Source organism: Rhinolophus ferrumequinum, chromosome 24, assembly GCF_004115265.2.
Source record: "Rhinolophus ferrumequinum isolate MPI-CBG mRhiFer1 chromosome 24, mRhiFer1_v1.p, whole genome shotgun sequence".
NCBI lineage: Eukaryota > Metazoa > Chordata > Mammalia > Chiroptera > Rhinolophidae > Rhinolophus > Rhinolophus ferrumequinum.
The window spans coordinates 28,971,969-28,988,750 of record NC_046307.1 but is presented as its reverse complement, the minus strand read 5'-3'; the positions used below and the strand labels follow the sequence as shown (position 1 = coordinate 28,988,750).

General features: G+C 34.7%; 1 protein-coding gene across 1 annotated transcript; it reads right to left on the bottom strand.

The window, feature by feature from the left end:
• Positions 1-252: 252 nt before the first annotated feature.
• UBLCP1 (ubiquitin like domain containing CTD phosphatase 1) lies at positions 253-16,782 on the bottom strand. The gene is made up of 11 exons (XM_033096237.1): positions 16,650-16,782; positions 14,187-14,384; positions 13,282-13,373; positions 12,800-12,885; positions 12,600-12,715; positions 11,628-11,726; positions 9,750-9,787; positions 9,133-9,231; positions 6,600-6,716; positions 1,984-2,111; positions 253-552 (listed from the first exon to the last, which is right to left on the bottom strand). The coding sequence occupies exons 2-11, from the start codon at positions 14,338-14,340 to the stop codon at positions 525-527; spliced, it is 957 nt and encodes a 318-aa protein (XP_032952128.1). The 5' UTR covers positions 14,341-14,384; positions 16,650-16,782; the 3' UTR covers positions 253-524.

Sequence of the window (16,782 nt, the reverse complement as noted above, 5' to 3'; positions counted from 1 at the left end):
ATTAACAAGAGAAACTGGTTCTATGACAAGTGAATAAAAACATTCTTGGTGATTTTAAGCATACCAAATAGGTTCCTTATTCAAAAAATATTTTTTGGTTTTAAAAGGAAAAGCAGTAGTTTCAAGATGGATTTGGTCTTAAGATTTCATCAGACAATACAACAATGAGGCAAAAAACACAAGACATAACTTATTTCCAAAGTCACAAAATGACATGGTTGAGTATACATTTTTGTCCACTTTTTTTGTGTATGTGTGGGAAAAAACTCAATACTCAATGCTGGAGAAAATATTTTTCAAGAGTTAACAGTATATTCACATGGGGGGGAAAAGGTATTTTTTTTTTTAGCATATTGCTATGATCTTCAAAAAATATAAAATTAAATTTACAAAAAACTGGAAGACCAAGTATAAGCAGTTTGGTATTTGCTTCAGTGTCCAGCACTATTATAATGATTTCTAGCATAAAAGCAAGAAGTTCATGGATGTCAAGTGTCTTCAATAACTGTCAGTATAACATGTAACTACTGTCCTTGCTTCTTTGAGAGATACCTGCAAGAAATAAAACAAAGATATCTAAGCCATGTGCTAAATTCACGATAACAATCGAACTCTCCTCCCAAAGGAAAGTAGTTTAAAAACAAAACTTTTCAAGATGAGTAATAACTTAACAATCACTAACATCTCTTGACTGCTTATGCGCCAAGCACTGTCCTAAGTACATGTATTAATTCATCTAGTCCTCACGACAGCTCTATGAAGTTTTCAATTAGAACGGATTGCTATTTTACAGGCAGAAAGAGGTTAAGCAATTACCCAAGTTCACACAGCTAGAAAGTGGCAGAGTTCAGATTCAAAACAAGGCTCTAGAGGTTACACTCTACCACCCCCTACTGCCTTACTTCCAAATGTGAAAGTAATATATTAACTAACATTGTAATTTCCAAAAAAACCCCTCAGCTACATTAAACATCTATTTTTCTTGCATAAAAATGGGCCAAAGAGGCTAAAAGACTCTGATCTAGAGTGTAAAGATGCAAAGACATTAATTTACTAAGCAAAGAAAATAATTTTCTTCATATTATGTTATAGGAAGACACCACTAAATTAAAATTTTTAAAACCTCTATTCCTCACATTTATGAATTTATTATCCTCAGTGGTATGGGGTTGAGGAAAGAGTTCTCAAAATCAGAACACCTGGGCAAGTTTTGACAGTGCAAACTTTACTCCTTTTGTGGCATTGTGGCATTTTTATCTATTACTTAGTTACATCTACAGTTTGGAGATAGGGATAAAAATGCCTACCTTATCTTCCTAATGTGTTATTACATGAACAGTTTTTTTCTATTGCTGTATTAGTGGAATCAGGTCTTTGAAGATCTAATTCCAAAAAATTACTTGTAGTACATAATAATCCTGTTCATTTCTCTAGAGGTATTTCCCTGCCTCAAAATCTTAATGTTTATATGCAGTCTATATGTAGATTTCTGCATATGTTTATGCTTAGAAAAGACTAGAAGACTATAAACCTAGATGGTAATAGTGGTTATCTTTGGAAAGGAAAATCATAGGTAATTGTTTTTCCAGTAGAATAAAGTTTTCTAACTTTTCTGCTATACAAATTATACTTGTTGATTAATTTTTAAGAGGAAAAATTTCAGTGTATTTTATTGTATCCTGAGATTGATTACATTCTCATAGGATTCATAAAAGAGTGACCTACCTAATGTCACAAAATAATTTACAGGTAATATCACAAATGTACCACTCCTCAAGTCCTCCCCACTAGAAGTTTATGAACAAGTTAGAGGTTAAGACAAAAGGGAAAAATATTTTCGGGGGAGATGTTACAAGACTAGAAAATAGTTTTAGGATTTACTAACTTTAAATAAAAATGAAGAGTTATGTGTATACCAGAGTCATCAGACCATTTTTCCATTCATTAATGGAAAGAGGAAATGAATAAGCAATTAGCACTTACCTTTCCCAATATTTGTGATTTAGGTCCAAAAAGTCATCTAATTTTGCTATCTCCTTGAGGTATTGAGTTAATTTTAAAAGTTCTTTGTCTTTATCTCGATTTAGGTGCGCTTTCATAAAAGGCCTTATCTATTAGGAAACAAACATTACGCAACATTTGACATTGCAATGAAGAAACTAGTATAAATCCATACTATTCTATTATTTAAATTAGAATTAATGAGATTAAAATATCACCAGGAGGTCAATACTAAAAGTTACTTTTATGTTATCTCAGTTTAATAAACTGACAGGCATGGTATAATGTTTATAGTATAAGCGAAGAGCTCTTCCACTTGACTTACCTTATGTTATCTTTTCAGTCTGAACCTGACAAACACCAGCTTTCTTATAGCACTTGAACCCTATGTGGCTTCTGTTCTTTGCAAAACTGCTTAGACTTTTCCCCTATCAATCCAGATGCTTCTTACTAATTGAATACTTTTATTCTTCTCACTTCACTCATAAAAAGTTAACCCAAATACAAGCTTGGTATAACAGGAAAGATAAATTTTAACAGTGGTGATTTTCATTTCAGTATTTTTCTATGAAACTTTTATATAGCTAAGATACCATGACATTTATATAACCCGCTTTCTCTCATATTTTATCATAAGCACTTATTATTAAAGTCTCCATAACATTGTTTTTAATTATACAATAGTTTTCCCACAAAAGGAACAGTCATATTTTCCAAATTTTTAAGGTTGACATACACGTATTTTATGGTTGATGTATTTTATGGCTCATTTTAAAAATATAAAAGTCAGGGTGGTAGACGGGGGAGAACTATAATTAGTAAGGGATATTATATCTTGGGTGGTAGTTATATGTGTTATCTTTATCACAATTTGCTAAACTATAAATTTTATGCACTGTTCTTTGTTACAGTTCCAATAAAAAGTTTAGCTTTTTTAAAGACATCAACTCAAATATCTTTATACAACTCAAGATAGTCTTTTAAAATTTTTAAATTAATATTAAATGAAATGGTATGTCTGGAATTTGCTTAAAACATTACAGAGAAGGAAGTAGGTAGGATATAGAACAAACATAACCATCCGTGAATTAAAAAGTTGTTTAAACTGGATGATGTATACATGGGGGTTTGTTATACGATTCTACGTAGTTCTGTTCAGATTTGGATTTTTCCATTATAAAAAATATTTTTTAAAAATCCCATGTATTCCTGAAACACACACGTAAGGACTGAATCAATAATACTTAGTAAAGTACAAATATATCATTATGATGAGGAGAAAATGCACACTGGTTTTACTGATTTTACATAGTAATAGCACTGAAAAACAGATTAACATTCAATCATTATCACTTCATGAGAACAATGAGCCCAAAGGAATCCATACTGTATCTATCAAGAGTAGGGAAGGTTTTAAATTTTTTTAAATATAATTTTCTCTGTGATTGGAAAAACACAGCTTGAACAGAATAAAAATTTCCCCTACGTTCTACTCGCATCAGAACAGCTTGGTGCCAGGGACCTCCACAGCCGTCAGTCAGCTGGGCTGCGGCAGCTTTAATGGCACCAATAAGAGCTGTCTGTGTCTGCACAGAAGCAAGCGCTGGTAGGAGATCCTATTTCCAAACAGGCAGAGGGGTTTCACAGCAGCAGCAGTGAATGTGGGGAAGAGCAAGCCCCTGGAGCTGTGAGTAAAGAGGCATGATGTCACAAGGAAGTGAAATGAGTTTCCTGGAACACTGTAATGTTTCAAAGTATTCCTTCATTGAACTAAAGATTGTAAAGGCAACATGTTAACGTTTAAACTACTAATATACAAAGTACCAAAGTGATTCCAAGTTTAAAAGCAGGAAGGGATTTATAGGGAAAGAGAAAGTACAATCAGTGGCTGGTAAATAAGATTTTCAACCCAAGGCCCTGCTAAGTCCCTTTTACTTTCTAAACATTTGGTCTTAAGCACGATTAAGCAAAAAAACTATAATACTGCAATGATTCTGAGTCTAATAAAACTAGTTAAGTGGAAAAAAATCTATCATTCACCTGGCTTCACTTGTTCCAGTATCATCACTGCTTACTGTAACATTTTTCAAAAATGATCTAAGTGCCCCTGTCAGGGTATATGACCATTCTTGCTCACATCAAAGAAACATTTTCAGGAACTTAAGAATGTCTAGATTTCCTGCATTCTCTTACATCATCATTTCCTTGTATAGATAATAAAAATGAAGTCATCAAAATACCAATCCATTTACCCATGACCAAAACTCAAGTTCTTTTAGTTCAGTACTATATTCATAATTCACAATGCCTTCCATATTGTATTTCAAACCTTATGATTAGCAAGCTTATGTTATTGGAAACTATTTTTTTAAATAAGCAGTCTTATGTTTAAGATCTCTGTGAAATCTTTTTTGAGATTTCTACAAAGAGCATTATGAAACTGGGATAAAACACAGTATTTCAGAGTATTTATCAATTTCAAAATCGCTTCTATATCGGTGTGGGCAGATCATTAATAACTACCTTCTTAAAAGAGCTTTTCAAAAGGAGATGTGAGAGACTACCTATGCAATCCTTAAAAATACCTCTTCTGCATTACAATTTGGTGGGGTGGAGACTTATGAATTTGTAGGAATTCCTTCAGCAATTCTGAGTACTCAAGTTTAGAAAACACACACACACACACCAAAAAAACTTCTCTAAAGAAATATGAAGAACTAGAAATTTCTATCATCATCTCTCTATTCAAAGATGAGGAGGGCCCAAATTTTGGCTGGAAAAATAAAGTTTCTTCTAAACACACAAGAAACTAATGATTATACATATTTTTTAAAGTTAAAGCTTTTCTCAAAAATCATTCCTTGTCTCACTTATATGTATGTAGAATAAAAAAATAAAATGAAAAAACACCAAGCTAACTCATAGATACAAAGAACAGATTGGAGGCTGCCAGAGGCAGGTGTGGGGGTGAGAGAGATGAGTGAAAGGCGTCAAAAGGTACAAACTTCCAGTTATAAAATAAATAAGTCATGGGGATGTAACGTATAGCATGCCAACAACAGTTAATACTGTATTGCATATTTGAAAATTGTTAAGAAAGTAGATCTTAAAAGTTCTCATCACAAGAAAAAAATTCTGTAACCATGTGTGGTGAGAGATGTTAACTAGACTTATTGCAGTGATCATTTCACAATATATACAAATATCAAATCATGTTGGACACCTGAAACTAACATCATATCTTAGTTTAAAACATTTTTTAAAAATCATTTCTTGAATATCATGGCTTTCCAATACAGGTAATAATCACTAGTTTCATAGAGAATTGAGTTTAGATCAACTGAATCTTTTCTCAAAAATGAAGAACTTATTTTTGTACCTTATACCTGGTAAACCACACTCAGGAAAAGCATTTCTTCCAAAGCCTCAAACAGAAGCCATTTGTAAAGGGTGACATAACCACCAATCTACTCCAAGTACTTTCTTCCAAGTCAACACCTTCTTACACTTCCTAGATTAGCATTCTGTGCCTAAACTACCCCCATTGTACACCAAAGAACACATCAACGGTCTGTAAGGAAAGCTTAAAAAATGTACCTTCTTCAAGTTTTTCTCTCTTATCGTTTAAAGGTATCAAAAACCCGGCCTGTGGAAAAGTTCAGGACTCAGAAAAAAAATATCTTAATGTCAGGGTTTCCACTTCAGATGGAGACTCCATATGCCTTAGTACCATAATACAGAGCTACCGTGTTTCCCCGAAAATAAGACCTAACCGGAAAATAACCACCAGCATGATTTTTCAGGATGACATCCCCTAAACATAAGCCCTAATGTGTCTTTTGGAGTAAAAATTAATATAAGACCCGGTCTTACTTTCAGAGAAACACGATATCTTTCCCATCTTCCCACTGTACCCAACGACAAGGAAAATATAGGTACCAGAAATCTTAAGTTTCAAATTTCTCTCTTACCATTTTTACAATGCTACCAGGAATACATGTCTCTCTCACACTTACAAAGGCTGCAAGGGACTTCATGCTAAGATCATCACTGGCCTAGGAACCAAGTCTCTTAGATTCTAACTCAGATTCTATCACTAACCAGTTATATACACGATTTTGGACTTTCTGATCCTCAGATTGTTTCTATCACGTTAAGAAGGTAGGCAAGATGACTGAAGTTCCTTCTAGCTCTGGCATTTTATAATTCTAAGCTCTCCACTTACCTTGTATGAATGTTCAAAAACCTTTTCTTAGTTTCAGTTTAAAACAAAAACAAAAACCCTTACTGCCAGCTAACTAGAATATCAGAGATTCCAAGATTTGTATCCCTAATGTCTGTTTTCCCTTTAGATGGTAAAAGTCAACAATCAAGAAGCTCATGCTGCTCCATAGAGCTCATTAAAAACAAAGCACCTGGATGAGATGGCTAACCAAGGAGATAAGAATTCAATTTTATATGCATTTTTCTAAATGCTTAAGCTTTTCTTGCCTGTGACCATAAGAATATAGTACTTCCAAAACTTACGAAATTCAACAGTGCTCGTTATACCCCATATTCCAGATTACGTGAGCATAGCAAGTGAAATTGTATCTTACCTTTAGTCCATTCTGTGGGTTCATTAGAAAATTTCTTCCTATGTCATCAAACATAATGGTGTTTTTTTTACTGTAAAACTCCGAGAACTTTCCCCATATAACACCAAGAGGCTTTACCTTAGAATAAAAGTTTAGATTTAACTCAAATTTTATCAGTTGTTCATCTCTTCTTAAAAGCAGGGATACTGCAAACAAAATGCCTTGCAGAACTAACTATGCCAGAGTGTTCCTCTGTCAGACAGACATGGCTGGTCGTGTGAACAGACTTGAAAGCACACTGTATCTCAAAATGTTCACTTCTGAAAGCTCTGTTCATGTCTAACGGAAGTAAACCCCATTATAAGGTCTTTCATTATTTTAACATAAAGATTTGGGGTCAAAGGAAGAGCTAATTATTTAATTTAAAATATAAGAATCTAAAATAATTGTTTAGGTTTCTGCTGAGCAGTCACATGACCTCCTAGGCTAACACATGTCCCCTCAGAGCGTGAAGGTCACGTGGTCTGTTTTGAAAACTAGAAACCTTAGTGACGGACAATGTACCTGGCACTTTGAATACAGAATTTAAATATTTTGTGGAGGAAAAATTGATTTTGTCTTTAATTCGGTGGCATAGGTGCATAATTTCTAGGGCATTTGATTGCTGACCTTCAAAAGCAAGATAATTTGTAAATTCTTGCTTTTATTTCTGAATTCTTAAAATGAGCCTTCAAAAAGGTAATTCCTTATACAGTCGTATCTTTTGGTACTTATATAAAGTCCTTAAAACCACACAGGAAATAATTGTGAGTTCCTGTAGGTAGGAGTGGTAAGTGGCTGGAGAGCCAAAGTGGAGTAAGACTTATTTCTGTTTTGAATCATGTGAATGCACTTAACACATTCAGAAAATTTTTTTTAAATAAATTAATTTTTAGTAGAGAAAGCACTTTTTTGCTGAAGGCAGGAAGAAGTCTCATTTATGGTAATGTAAGATTATATGGTAATAATTATGTGAGATTAAATGGTAGTAAATAAATTGTCATAAGGGTTGTCATTTAAAAATGTTTTCTTTTTCTCCTTCTGTAATTTATTTTAATATGAAGAAAGCCTATTTTTTTTCTGTGTCCTAGCAACAGAAAAGAATGTTACTGAAATATTTTAATTCCAGTAAAATTTTATTTGCCTGAATTTGTTCATACTACTTGTTTACTACTGAAACAAGCCACCCAAATACTTGAAAACAAATATATGGGAGCTGACACAATAAGCCAGATTCTTGGTTTCCTTAGCTAACATAAAGTCTTAAGAAATATGACAAGAGCTTTGTGATAACCCAGGGTTAGCAATCCTACATCCCCTTTAATAGTGCTGTCACTCTGTATTTATAATAGGTCAAGCACTATTTATTCCCCAAACATGGACTACTTTGTTCTCAATTAGAGAACTAACATTGCTGACTGTAGAAAAAAATTGAAAACACAGAAAAGCACAAAGGAAAATTTTAAATTACCTATAATCCGCTCAGTACCAAAGATAACAACAGATATTCTGATGAAATTATTTACCTTCAGTCTTTTTTATAAACAGCAGCAGCCTCTGAGAGTTCACAGATCTTTTGTTAAGCTAAGGGGAACCCTGAACCAAAGGTTAAGAACTATTTTCTAACAGTTTGCAAATACTGTTCTCTAAAATACTTTTCACTTTAATGATGTAACATAAAAAATTTTTTAAAACACTAAATATTCTACTATATCATGTGAGTTAGGTGCATCCCATTATATGAACAAAAATTTCCTTTATTGAACAAATCTCCGTTTGTTCATAACTAGAACTTAAACAGTTCTGAACTGTTTAAGTTCTAGTTATGATTCTGACAATTTTGATATAGTCGCCCCAAAGCTTTCCTAGTATGTTTTCTCTAATTTCTATTAGTTTGTTTCCAAAAGGCATGGACCAATTCTCCTTATCAATTTACTCCCAACAGTGCCTATCACAGGGCCTTCAGATGGTAGGAGTTCAATACCATGATTAGTTACTTGACGAGTAAACAAAGTAAAGAACCGTAATCTTTTAGCCCAACCTTTTTTTCTGATGGTTCTTGTTGCTCTTCACTAGGGCTTCACATACTACATCACCCCACAGGATATGCATGATAATGTATCTATTTCTATTTATCAGTTTCATATAGGGTAGAGCAAGTATGTTTTGGTTTATTTCTAGCATCTTCCTTGATGTCATTCAGTATTTTTCCTCACCTACTCTGTCTTTTAGCAATACTGAGCTGCCATCATCATGGGGCAATTATCCATGACGTTTCTTGATCTTTCCTGCCTCAAGATCCTTAATTTTATCATTAAAATTCAAATCGGAGAAAATTAAATTTCAAATCTCTTAACCTTAAATACATCTATCTTCCTATGTCAAAACTCTACTGCTACTTTACTATCCACTCAGATGTATTTCTAAACTTCCTGTAACTTCTTCCATAACACAAATACAAAGAGCACATGAGAAAACAAACAAGTCTTTAAATAAAAGTAAACTGAGTACCTACATCTATTAGTCCTCTCCTTGGGGTATGCACTGTTATCATAGCAGCACTGTCCAACATGAAGGTAATCTTGTAATTTGCATTTGTGCTCACTCCCAGCTCCTATAAATACAAATAGTCACATGGTTAAAACATAGTATGCAAAACTCCATGCTTTCTGAATATTCTAGCTATAGTTTTCCACAATGCCAACTTTCTACACCACCTGGCCACCACCTTTTGCTTAACAACTGGCAAGTATTTCAGCTTCACTTAGCTAAGTCAATAAATGGCAGTCCAAAGAAAATAAACTAGAAGCAGATTACTTCCCAATTCACTATTTGAGAAGAGCATCACTCAAAGTATCACATACCAGAACAAAAGAAGGAAATGAAAGCCTTATTGTAAAATGGGGGGGAAAGAGGAGGGGAGCTTGGCTGTACTTTTTCTTGAAAAGGACTCAGGTATTCAATACAATCTACCACTAAACAGACTTTAAACACACCTCTAACTCATGAGACTGTTATCTATTTACCTACTAAGTACCCTCCAATGAGAATGAAATTAATTCAATTAGTAACTTGTAAAAAGAGAAATGCAGTTTCAAAACCTTCTTAAATGGATTGTTTTCTAACACTTACTTTCATTTTAGCTTCAATCCACTTCATATTTGTTGCAGCTAAAACATGAGGAATGACAAGACATATGAAAAGCTTGAATTTTATTTTAAGAATCTTTCTTCTGTATAGATAAATTAGTTAAGTTTTCCAAGCAAGACTAAAAGTTTAAATGCATCACAAATAATTCCAAACATATTTATGGTAACTTTAAGTATTTATAAAAATAAACTTATTTTAGTGTGTCTTCAAGACAGAAAAAAATTTAAAGAACTTTTACCTAAAAAAATACAGGTAATCAATGCTCAAAAGAACTTCAGAAATTTAAAACAGCCCTGATACTATTCTATCAGTTCCAAACTTAATTTTAGGGTGTCTGAATCCCCATTTTATTCTATCCAGTCAATGCATAGGTATATATGTCAATATAAACAGATCAATGTTATGTGTCAAAAGTTAATGTTGAAGACTAGCTAGGCCCATGAATTTTGCCAGGCTCAGCAAACTCAGTGCTCACGGAGTCTAGCAGCTTTTAACAGGGAGGCTGAGACAACTAAATTCGTCAACTGTATCTATGTTATGTATCTGCTCATTGTCAAACCAACCAGTTTTGAGACCACTGATACTAAAATTCAACCCGCAGCTTTATGTGACCTCCTGGTCTCAAGTTATTAGACTAAACCAAATAGATATTATCAAGCAAAATGTTTAAGATGGGAAAAAGGAGTTCAATTATTTAAAGTATGTACGTGTGTGTATTTTTTAAGGGTAATAGAGGTAGCTGCATGCTCAAAATAAAAATCTTTAGCGCACACACACAAACCAAAAGAATCACCTTCCATGCAAAATTGCCCAGCTGAACTAAAATTTTAGAGACTTATATATTACAATAACAACAATCATGAGTAGGGAAAAACACAATTTTTAAATTCAGTATATATTTTGGGCCTATGATTTTCAGAAAAACAAGATTCACAGCTAATAAAAAGTGTTCCTAATTATTAAGTGACTATTATATGCCAGACATGGCACTAGGTACTATACAGATGTTTTTATTCTTACAACTACCTTGTAAATATAGGTTTATTTATCTTCATTTCTCAAATGAGGAAGCTAATGTTCAGAGAGATTAACTGACCTGTCCAGTGTCACAAAGTAAAGACAGAGCCAGAATCAAAACCAAGTCTATTTAGCTCCAAAATGAGGTGCCCTTTTTTAACATATTACCATGAAGTATCATAATTTACAAAAATAACTTATTTTAAACATGATTGTAAAAAATTCTCTAAATTTCTAAGTCCACTTTAATAATATTTAGAGGATAAACTTTTTTCCCAAATGTCACCTCAGATGTTCGAGTTGCTGAACAAAAATTTGTTTCCTAGGAAGCTCTCTTCTCCATGTCTTACAAACCAGAAAATTATGTATGTATTTAACACTGCTTTAGTCCATTTATTTTCCTTAAGTAAATTCATATTGCCTTTATTGCTCAAGAACCACATCACTGTGATTTTTTAAAATACCTTTCTTTCTCCAAGTGTTTTCAGATTAGAGTTATGAAGAAAGGAGAAAGTAACAATATCCCGAAGCATCAAAGATCAGATAGAAAAGTTCCTAATCCAGGTGGTCTTATGAAAATAAGGCCATTTTTATTTTGACACCATATTCTACTCTCTTCCTATATTTAGCTATTTCAGTGGTACTTGGCAAAAATATGTGCAAGTTTATCAATATATTGTGATGCAAGATAGTCAAACATGCTTAATCAGAAATGTGCTATGACAAATGAAAAATGTATCATATTTAAACACAGGGCATTTTAAGCCGCATTTTATAATGCACAATAATATAAGAAACAACCTTATTTCCATGGAAATCTAAACAAAAAAATATATAGCTTACACCAAATAACAATGTCATAATCCTCATATGCAGATGTTAGGAATTCATGAAGATACGGCCGCATTAATTCTACCCCCGTCTCTGCACAAGACCTATGGTCTAAAAGAAAATCAGTCATAGATGATTATTAGTTTATTATAGTGGACAAGTATCTAATATTAATTCAACTTAGGAAATGTAATATAAACTCTCAAATGTAAGTTACTTCAGATTGAATTACATTGGCTGACAGAGATGTCTTCAAAGCACAAAATTTAATATCCTTGTGATCCCCTTTTAATTGATCAATTTTGTTCAGTTTGTGAAGAGCCATAGCTAGAATTCAGGCTTATATAGTAAAGTGTAAATTTTTTTCTCATCTAGTCTCTAAAAGTGTAGATATTACTTTAGGATATGAAAAACAAATCAGACCCATTTATACTCACTTTTAGCCATTCACCTTTCAGAAGGAATCGATGTCACCAAAATGACAGGCCTAATTAATTTATAATCAAATTTTTTAAAAAGTGTATATTAATTTATGACATGTACTTAAAGTTTAGGATAAAATATCAAATATGACTTTTAAATCATCCTCATAAACATTTAAACGTTAATCAATAGGGAATGACTTGATTAAATTATGATGCACCCATAAACTAGAATTCTGTGTAACCACACTATATATTTAATTCACAATGCATAATATTAAATGACTGAGAAAATGTTCACTGTGTCATTAAGTAAAAGTAAAAAGGACATACATACAAACACACCCTGGAAGATACACACAAAAATGTAAGAGTGGTCATCTCTGGGTCTTGAGATTACAGATGACTTCTTTTTATTCTTACCTGTATTTTCTACAATGAATAATTTACTTTTGTAATAAGAAAAGCTTTCAAATATTTCATATTGCAAGGAAAAAAAATAAACAAAAGGAAAAAAACGTTGTGGATAACAGAAGATGAAACGCAATTTAAGCTGACTTACCAAATAACGTATAATCCACATCTAGTACCAAAAGCTTTTTCCCTTCCCTGGGAGGATTCAAAATTTCCACTTTGTACTCTTTTACTCTGCGAGAAATTTTCAGTAGGTTTTCTTCCCTAATGTAAAAATGAAATCAGATGAGACACTTACTTCTTCTCACATTACGACCAATATCCTTTGAGAGTGAAAAAAGCACTTACCTATTTTCTACTTCAACTACTTCATCTTCAATATCAAAGTCATTGACAACGTCATCATTGTCAGGAGGTGGACCTAAGACATCTTCCTATTAAGATGAAAAAGTTTTGTTTTACCATATTATCTTAACATGACAAACACATGCATAGTATAAAAAGCAAATGAGAGAGTTCAAGAGTCTTTCAAGCACACACTGTGGGAAAATTTCCACATTTTATAATTTGTTATATACGTTCACTGGGCATATTTACCATGTTACATTGGACCATTTGCACTACTGCTATCCTTATAGCTAACTATATACTATATAACAAATTCCCCAGTATTTGTTTTCTGCTGAGTTAATACCATATTCACTGTGCAGCTTTTATTTTCATTGACTGCTAAACTGACAGTTTTACCACAATTAAAACTATGATACAGAAGTGTAATATAAATCATCATATCTTCAAAGGGACAAATGGTAACAAAAGTAAACATTTACCAAGCTCTCCTCACGAGTTCCCATCATCATGATTTTAGTATTTGGTTTCAGTTTGAGAGCTCCAAGCTTAACATCATTTTCTGCAGGTTTGCCTACAATACAAGCAAATGACTGTTTTCTCACTAAAGTTCAGGTGCTGGTTTCACTATCCCATTATACAAAACCCTAACATTCAAAGGTTGAGTACAGGTTCCACAGCAGATGTTCTTTTTGGTTTGTTTTGTTTTGTTTTCTTAACACACGGTTAGTGCTGAATTAGCAATTTCTAACACACTAAGAAGTACCAACTAATACAAGGTTTGATTTTCCACCCCCAAGTCCGTCTTAAGGAACACCTTTATTCAACTAACTAAACAAAACAAATTCGTGTTTTGTCTTGTTGTTCAAAGTGAAGATAACTATTTTTCAGAACGTCTTAAAAATTGCATGCCTAGGATAACTGTACACTGAATGCTACTCAAAACTCACCCTTCAATAATATGACAAACATCGACACCATGAAAGTCCCTTTTAGACTAGGTATGAACACTGCCTATAACTGCTATCATCATTTTAAATCATCATTACTTTCAAAACAGAGAAGAAAATCTGGGAAGTGAACAAGGCCCAAGCTGTAATGAAAATGCTGTGCTAAAAGATAGTTGTCAAAACTTAAGTGTTTTACCTGGGTCTCCTGTGCTAAATGTGTTTAACAAGCAAACACCAACAATCGGAGGAATCAAAAGTAATCTTAATTGTGGTGGTATTTTCAAGTAATCTTTAAGATTCTTACTTATTATCAAAAAATTTTACAAATATCCCTACAAAAGAAATCTCCACGGGGAAAGACTTATTAAGGAGAATAGTTAACAGCTAATATAAAAATTCATATCAATGCAAAAAATTTGAAGTGAGGAGAGAATTACCTTTAACTTTAAGTCCAAGTAACTTCTGTCGTTCTGGTAGCACTCCTGTAAGGGTCTTGAGAAATTGTTTGAGATCTAGTACAGTATCATCCTCTGAAAGTGTGGTCACTGAATATTCCTGTCCGCCCCATTTTACGATAATAGGGAGAGCCATCCTTGAAACATATGTTGAGGCAGCTTTTGTTCAGAAAAAAATACCTAGAAGGAAGGCATATACCAATAAACAAGTTAAAAGAAATATATCAAAGATGTATCCAAACCTGTAACAAGTTTCATAAGCTGTACAGTTTGAGTTCTATTTTACAATTTGATAGTAGAGAAACAGGATTTTCTTACAGTGATGTTACCAGAATGCCCAAAGTTATTAGGACTCAAGTTAAAATTCCTCCACCCTCCCAGTTTTTGGCTTAGAGTTACTACTTTCTAATAATCTATCAGATTTTCTCTGTGCAATTGGAAAGCCGCAATAATGAGCTACCTAACCCTTCTTCTCTTTTGATCAGGTTTATGCTACAGGCAAAGTTTCTCCATGATGAACCACTGTTCATTTGACACTTGAGAGGTAGTGTGGTGAGTTGTTAAGAGCACAAACTCTAGAGCCAGATTATTTGGATTCAGATCCCAACTCTCCCATTTAGCAACTATTTGACTTTGGGAAGTAACTTGACTCTCTAGTGCCTAGGCTTTCTCATCTGCAAAATAGGGATGATAATACTAACTACACCTCAGGGTTCTTATGAAGATGAAATTAGTTAATATTTAGAAGTCACACGGTATGTGGCACACAGTAAGCATTATAAGTATTGGTTAAATACAATTTTTAAAAAACTGGAAGTGTTCCAGGCACTGTGCTAAACAGTAAAATGGCCATTATTTGTTTCCTATTTAATAAATTGGGAGTTTTTACATAGATAATCTCATTTAAAAGGTTTGATAAAAATTATCCTATTTTATAATTAAGGAAATGGGAGTTCAGAGAGGTTATGTAATGTGTTCATGGGCTCACAGCTGGTAACTGAACAGGTCTTCTGACTAACTCTCATGATTTTTCCCTATACAACTGTCTCTCTTGAATTGGACCTACAGGAGTTAACGCATCAAAGTTAAAAAGAAAAGGGGGGGTGTCCCCAGTTAGCTCAGTTGGTTAGAGCAGTGGTGCTGGTAGCACCAAGGTTGTCGGTTTGATCCCCGCATGGGCCGCTGTGAGCTGCGCCTTCCTTAAAACAAAAAAATAAAACTAAAAAATAAAAAAAATCAATAAATACAAAACTCACAGGCACAGATATTAGCGCACAACAATGATATAGCAGCTGCTATTCTTATCGACAACAGCATGTAGGTCTTTTCCCCCACAAAGCTTTCTACCAGTTTTCGTTAGTTTGTTACCCCCACAGGCCAGAGAAGTGGATTTTCTAATCTCAAAGTACTGGTATTTCCAAATGCTGTCACTTATTTATTGAAATCTTTAATTGCACTCATTACAACCAACTGCAAGAAAGAAGGCTACTTCTGAATCTTCACATGCAAAAATCATTTGGAAATGTAAGGTGTCTTCAACATGTCTGTTAGGAGAGCACCATAAACTCACTTATATTTACTCTCTTATGTTTACAACCTGTTCTGCTATTGGGTTGGTGCCAAGGTAATCACAGTTTTTGCAATTTTTAACCTTTTAAACCGCAATTACTTTGGCACCAACCTAACAAAAATTTAAATAAAGTGTTACTTTAGGGCAATGCATTCCATTTTAGAGAACTTGCTCTTACAAATGTACGATCCTCAAGAAAAAGCCAAATGGACCTTTTGAGTCAAATTGTGATAGTTTTAATATTATTAAACAGATCAGAAAACTCAAAAAGAAGTAAACCAACCTGCCTAACACCTGAACAGTAGCACAGGCGGAAATATGAAAGTCATAGCAGCAAACGTGCACAAGTTGGGAATTGAGGGCAGGGGGCTAACTTTTCAACAAGCCTAGTGAAAGGTGTGTGAAGCAGCATTACTGGCAACGCCGACTCAGGACAGCAGAGCAGCAGCAACTGAGTGATAGTGCAGAGGCAAGAGCTGTGCGAAGTGACGGGCATGGAATAGCCGAGAAAGCAGGGACAGACCCCAAAACCCACGAGGGCCCGGGTGTCTTCAATAAGCGAGAGTGAGGGGGAGAGATGCTCAAACCCTGGAAGAGGGAGGAATGAAGTTTGGGGACGCTGCGCCTACTGGGGTGCGGGAAGCCCTCGATCTACGCGAGAAGGCCGGATGCGAGGGCGGCGGCCCGTGCAGCCAGCGAGTCAGGGCCGGAGGCCTGGGCGGCCGACTAGGGCAGACGCGGCCCGCGGCGCCCACCAGCAGCCCCCAGCCCGCCACGGCCGGCGGCAGCGAAGGTCCCGAGCACAGCAACACTGCTGTCCTCCGGGCCATCGGTGTCTCGCGGGCGGCACGCCGGGGTGCCCCGAGTCCCCTCACCTGGAGTACGGCGGCCCCGGCAGCAGCGGACGTAGAACCGGCTGCAGCGGAACGGAAGGCGACCGGAAGTGAAAAGCAAGGACGGAACCGGCTGACGAACCGGAAGTCAGGGTTTGAAGCGGAAACGCGCTGG

Coding starts and splice junctions, on each gene's coding strand:
- UBLCP1 (XM_033096237.1), bottom strand. CDS start 14,340: ATGGCTCTCCCTATTATCGTAAAATGGGGCGGACAGGAATATTCAGTG. Junction 13,374..14,186: donor ACTTGGACTTAAAGTTAAAG/GTAATTCTCTCC, acceptor CTTGTATTGTAG/GCAAACCTGCAGAAAATGAT. Junction 11,727..12,599: donor TGTGGATTATACGTTATTTG/GTAAGTCAGCTT, acceptor ATTTTCTTTTAG/ACCATAGGTCTTGTGCAGAG.